Source organism: Erinaceus europaeus, chromosome 16, assembly GCF_950295315.1.
Source record: "Erinaceus europaeus chromosome 16, mEriEur2.1, whole genome shotgun sequence".
NCBI lineage: Eukaryota > Metazoa > Chordata > Mammalia > Eulipotyphla > Erinaceidae > Erinaceus > Erinaceus europaeus.
In genome coordinates this window covers 38,522,998-38,528,997 of record NC_080177.1, presented here as the reverse complement: position 1 = coordinate 38,528,997, position 6,000 = coordinate 38,522,998, and the positions used below count along the sequence as shown (strand labels likewise).

The following is a 6,000-nucleotide window of genomic DNA, read 5'->3' as shown; positions in this document are numbered from 1 at the left end:
CCTCAGAGAATGTTACAAAGGGTGTTGAACAGGGAGATAGATGCAATTATCCCCCCCCCCCAGCATTTTCCTTAGGGTCACAGTTAGTCACTCTTTATACATAAGGTAGCTTCTGAAGTATTTATTTCTTTAAATATTTAACAGTCTCGAGACGCAGTGTCTAGCAATAACATGTAGAATTTGCTGCATGTTATGAGTACCTAATAAATGGTAAAACAAACGCTGCTTGATGAAAAACAGCAATCTATTATGCTGTGAAGGATTCTAAAGCTGTAGGAGTAATTTTAGGAAAACCCAACAAACAAGCATAGTTCATTGACAAAATTATGAACACAAAGGAACTTCAGTTACAAGAAAAGTTTATCCATTTAATTTCCTCTTGCATTCTTTAGGTGATTGCTAGAAGGCATGGGGAAAAAGTTAACGATTTGGATTTAAAAAAGAATTTTTTTAAACCATGTGGAATTCTGCTGACGACAAATAGGGCAGCTATAACCTGTACAGTGGTTGAGTGTCCCAAGTGCCTTCAAAAGCTGCCTCTAGTCCACACTTATTAGCAAAGCCTCGACATCTTGAAGGACTTGGTTTTGGAAGAGGAGGCACCCAGGTGCACTTCCACAGATAGATAGATGCCTGGGCAAAGCGGCTCTTGGAAGTTTTTTTAAAAAATTTTTTTGTTAGCATCTATCCAACCCCCGCGAAGCGAGGTTGCACTTGGGAAACTTGACCGTTTTGCTTTTGGCATCTTCTGCTCGCAGCGAAGTCTGCAGCGACTGGAGGACTGGGCGGCAAAGGCCCGAGACCCCGTGCTGCCTAAGTTTGGGAGAAGGAATAGAAGAAGAAAAAGAAAAAGAAAAAGACAAACCCAGAGCTGCCCCTTTAAGAACTTCCTTCCCCTTTTACTCTATGTTTACATAACACGGGAGCCGATCTGCCGCTGCCCGAGTGCGGCAGAGAGTGGGTGCGGGCGGCTCCACGCGCCGGGAAGGGGCCGCGGGACAGCAGGGGCCACCGGGCTCTGCGCGGAGGGCGGGGAGGCCCCACCTGCCCATGCGGGCGCCGGCCGGGTGGTTGGGCTGTTCCGCCCCCGCCCCTCCTCCGCCGCTGCCCCCGCCCCGTCCCTGCTGGCTCGCGCCCGCCCTCCCGCGGGGCTCCGGCTGCGGCGGCGACGACGTTGCTACTCCGCGCGGGCTGGTTTCCCTGCTGCCCGGTCCCATTTGTTGCCGAGTCCGGCTCGGGGCGGTCGCAGCGCCAGAGCTCCGGGGAGCCCGGTGGGGCAGCGCACAGCCACGACGGAGCAGCCACGGGACTGGCCGCCCCGCGCCCCCTTCGCCGCGGTGCCTTTCCCCGGCGCGCTCACCCCGTTCTCGGGATGGGATTGTAGCGGCGGCGCGGACTCGGCGGGGATCGCGGCGGAGGCGGCGCCCGCGGCGGCGGCCGAGCGGGGCTCCATGTTTTCCTCGGGCCAGGAGGAGCCCAGCTCCCCCAATAAGGAGCCGGTGAAATACGGGGAGCTGGTGGTGTTGGGGTGAGTCCGGGGAGCCCAGACCCCGGGGGACTTGGAGGCGGGCGGCCAGCGCTCCGGGCTAGGTGGGTGGGCGGGCGCTGTGCGCCCACGTCCCCGGCGGGGCGAGCGGGGTGACTCGGGGGCGCTCGGGCAGCAAGAGCGGCTGGGGGCCCGCGACGGCAGACGCGAGAGCGGGGAGTCCCCCATCCGCGCGCGGGGTGCGATCCGCCCCGAGGACGCGGCGGAGGAAGTGGCGAAGCGGGGCGGTCCCGGGCCGGTGGCGGGGCCGGGGGTGGTCCAGCTCCGCGCTGGTCGCAGGGCTCGGGGACGGAGTCCCTTCGCAGCGGCGGGGGGCAGGGGCCGGACTTCCAGGCGCTCGGGGATGGGGAGGGCGGGTTGAAGTGGGGGGCGGGGGGTGAGGTTTCAGCGTCGCTGGCTGGCGCTTGGCGGTGCCATAACAGACTCTCTCACTTCCCCACCCCTCCCCAACTTGGGGAAGCTGAGAGTCGTGCGGGGCCCGGCCCCTGGAGTGGAGGGGGGCTCTTAACGCCCGCAGGCTGCAAGCCCTGAGGTTCCGGGACTCAGAGCTGCGTGCTGGCTTGGCCGCCCGGGGCAGCGGGATCTGCAGCGGGGACTTCCGAGGGCTGCGCTTTGCACATTGTTACGGTGACCGCCGCGGGCAGCCGCAGCCCGGGGCCGTGAACTGTCTGTGACCCGGGCGGGCCCACGGCTCTGTGTCCCCGGGATGCGGCCGCGCAGATGTCCTCCCGGCCTTGGGGAGCTCGCCAGCTCGCCTGCCTTGGCTCCCTCTCCGCCTGTGAAAACGAAAATTTGAAGATACTAATTATCTACAATCGTTAAACGGCGGCAATTAGAGACTTCATCTATTTCCTGAGTTTCCCTGTGACATTTCTATTGTTTACCCTTAATAAACCGGGAGAGAGGCTTTGCTGGCTTTAAAGCAGGATAAAGTGGGCAGTGAAAGGGGAGCGGAATGGGGAGGAGGAGGAGGAGGAGGAGGTGCAGAAAACTCTGGAGAAGTTACTAGTTGGGTTTAGTGCCAGAGAAGAAAAGAGTATTTACCCCCTCTTCTCTTTGGACTTGTCACTCCTTAGAACCCGTGCTTTTGTCCTCATTTTGAAAGACCTGTATGGAGAACGTTACAGTCGTTGAAAGGTAGGCTTAGTCCATTTAGGAGGAGTCACGGGTATGGAAAAAGCTTAGGAAACTCTGAAAAAAAAGTTTCGGTAAATGAATACTGTACCTTGAAGTGAGCACCAGCATACAAATAAGTTTAAAGGAAGAATTTTAAAGAGAAGCTTGCAGACACAACTACACAAAGTTGTCTGGTCCTCTACTTTGTTGCTGCAGTATTAATGGAAGACTATTGGGAATCTTACTACGTATTTCAAAGCTATATGCAGACATGCCTCTCCTTCACCTTAAAGGTAGTTACACTTAAAGGACAAATGTCAAGGTTCTCTGAGGAGGAGACATGGAAGGACAGGAAAAAAGGCCCGAATTTGGTCTGTCTTATGTAATCCCAGTGCAACTTAATTTTGTGGAGTTTGGTTTTGTTTGTATGACTGGCTTCAAAGTATGTTTAACATTGTGAACCTGACATGGAAGATGAAGGATGCCAGAACTTATTTCACAATTTCCTTTTGAGGAAATTGCAGCTAAGATGTTTGAGTAAATCGGCTTGTGTGAGAGGACCTGGAGAGGTCTCCTGTTCATAGCTCGAAGTGCAGCGTATTCCAAAAGCATGAAAAGGATTTGTACTCTGGATTGTCCTGGTCTCCTAGGCTGATTGTAAAGTACTAGTCTGTGTAAACACTTGGTCAGTCATCAGTGTTCTTTGCTTTACTAATGCAGTTCCAGGAGTAATTCCTCATAATATAGTTGGCATCAATGTGAATATATTGGACTAGATACTTAGCAGCTGTTTGTGCACTTATTATGTACCGGGCACCATTTAGGCATTGAAGCTCCAGCAGTGAACATTTTAGTGTGGAGTGGAAGGTATAAAAAGAATCATGTAAACAAATGCATAATGAATGACACTTTCAAGTGCTGCCCAGTTTGGAGCCAATGTTGCTCTGCTTGGGCAGTGTTGGCTGTAGGTAGGTATGTATTTCTTTAGCCTGGAGGTCAGGGAGGGCCTTTGAGGAAAGTGAAATTCGACTTTAGGTCATATTTCTGAGAAGATGCTATTCTGGTTTATTAATTTTTTTAGCACCCTGGAGTGTATGTGTCTTTTTTTATTTGGAATAGGTTTTTAAGCATTTCAGCAATAGTGAACACATTAAAGAGTATAGAGAAATAGTGAGAAGGTAAGTAGAGCTTAAATACACCCTTATTCCTATCCTTCCTTTAGAACTTGCAACAGTTAAAACATTAAAATAACAAAAATGATCAAATAGAAATCAACTTTGCACATCTGTCATCCAGGACATTATTATTGGTAGAAGATTTCAAATGCGTTTTTTTATTTGAAAGATTTAATCTTGTGATCTGAAATAACCCAGTATTGATACTGATAGAAGCCTTTGCTTATAAAATACAATGCTAAACAACCCTGCTGTGTTATTGTCCACCCCCCCAACCCCTAAAATTTCATAGTAAAATGTCCCTGAGAAATCCTGGAGAGCAGATTGAGGAACTCTGTGTGTGTAACTACATATACATATGTCTTTTTCCGCATCCACACACAGCTACTTCTGCATCTTTCCATGTGTTACACAATATTAAGGGGACTGCCAAGTAGTTAGGATTCTAGTAGGGTCATCATTTTCTTGGCAGATTAGTGAAGTTTAATTATTTCATGATTCTGACTCGTGAATGCTTCATAGTCACACCTCTTTGTTGTACCTATTATGTAATTAAAGATAAGAGAAGTGATTAGTACAACCATTGTGTCTATTCTTGCTATTTTATTTTATTATTATTATTTTTAAAATTTTTATATTTATTGATTTATTCCCTTTTGTTGTCCTTGTTGTTTTATTGTTGTAGTTATTATTGATGTCGTTGTTGTTGGATAGGACAGAGAAATGGAGAGAGGAGGGGAAGGCAAAGAGGGGGAGAGAAAGACACCTGCAGACCTGCTTCACCGCCTGTGAAGTGACTCCCCTGCAGGTGGGGAGCCCGGGGCTCGGGGGCCCTTGCGCCTTGCACCATGTGTGCTTAACCTGCTACGCTACCACCCGACTCCCTCTATTATTTTATTTTAAGTTTTATTTTTGCCTCCAGGGTTATTGCTCCGGGCTCGGTGCTGGCATTCCGAATCCACTGCTCCTTGGGACCATTCCCCCCTCCCCCATTGGATAGGACAGAGAGAAATTGAGGGGGAGGGGAAGATAGAGGGGCAGTGAAAGATAGACACCTGCAGACCTGTTTCACTGCCTGTGAGGCGACCTCTCTGGAGGTGAGGAGTCAAAGTGGGATCCTTGCATGGGTTCCTGCGATTCATACTATGTGCGCTTATACCCAATGTTGCACCACCTGGCCCCCATTGCTGTTAGTTTTTAACCTAGTAGAAATGTTAAAGTTGGGAAAATGTGTTGAGGTTTGAGGGTTTGGTGGGGAGAGAGCCTGAATGTGTAGTCAGGAGATATGGATTAAATTTTTGTTTTTTTTTGCTGATTGCTTTGTGATTTTTGACTAACTCCCTCACCATATCTCTGTGCCTTTAACAATAATGTAGTATGATTGCATTAAATAGTCTTTAAGGGCCTTCCCTCTATATTCTGTAATAAGTTCAAGGGTATAGTTATTGGGTTGTTGAACAAGTCCTGCTATATTCTTTTTTTTTATGTAAAAGTGTGTCATGACTTTTTTTGACAACCCAATAGTTTCAATAGTCTGCATATGTTGAACACACACACACACACACATATATATATCTTAAGTATTTATTTTATTTCATAAAAGATCAGTTGAGAGAGAAAGAAACCAATCACTTTGGCATCTATAGCACTGAGAGGAATGGAACTCAGGATCTCATGCTTGTAAATCCACCTGCCTACTTCCCATGTGATTTTTGCATATTCTTAAGGTGTTGGTTGCTAGAATTAGAATGGGATCTGTGTTTTGTAGCCAAAAAAAAAAAAAAAAAAAAAGACAGGAAAATGAAAACTGTGATTGCTTTATGTGAACTTCAAAGCAAAGCAAAAGAGACTTCTTGATAAAAATTGTAGTGGTATACATAGACTTGACTCATGGGACATTCAAGTTTGGTGAAACTTGAGAAAGGCAGCAAGGCTTTCCAATTAGACTGACATAGCCACCATAAGGAAGATAATCTGATGATAAAATTTGTAGGGTTAGAGAGGGTCTTAGAGGCTTTGATGCATGTTCAGTTTTTTAATCATTTTTGATGTCAAAGCTGTGGCTCTAGGAAGGAAGGAGATTTATTCAAGTTCAGTGCTGAACTGGTTCACTGCCCTCTGTGTTCCTCTTTCTCCACTGTAGGCAGAGAGTCCAGCGGTACT

At 48.3% G+C, this 6,000-nt stretch overlaps 1 protein-coding gene across 2 annotated transcripts in view; it reads left to right on the top strand.

Annotated features, from left to right (window-relative positions):
* Nucleotides 1-797: 797 nt before the first annotated feature.
* The window catches only part of PELI2 (pellino E3 ubiquitin protein ligase family member 2), a 204,352-nt gene continuing 199,149 nt past the window's right edge, over nucleotides 798-6,000 (top strand). Inside the window, exon 1 of one of the 2 annotated variants that reach the window (XM_007533119.2) lies at nucleotides 798-1,528. In XM_007533119.2, coding sequence (XP_007533181.2) covers nucleotides 1,452-1,528 — 77 coding nt within the window. In that variant the 5' untranslated portion in view covers nucleotides 798-1,451. The remainder of the gene's footprint in view (nucleotides 1,529-6,000) is intronic. The other variant, XM_060174925.1, reaches the window with a different exon arrangement.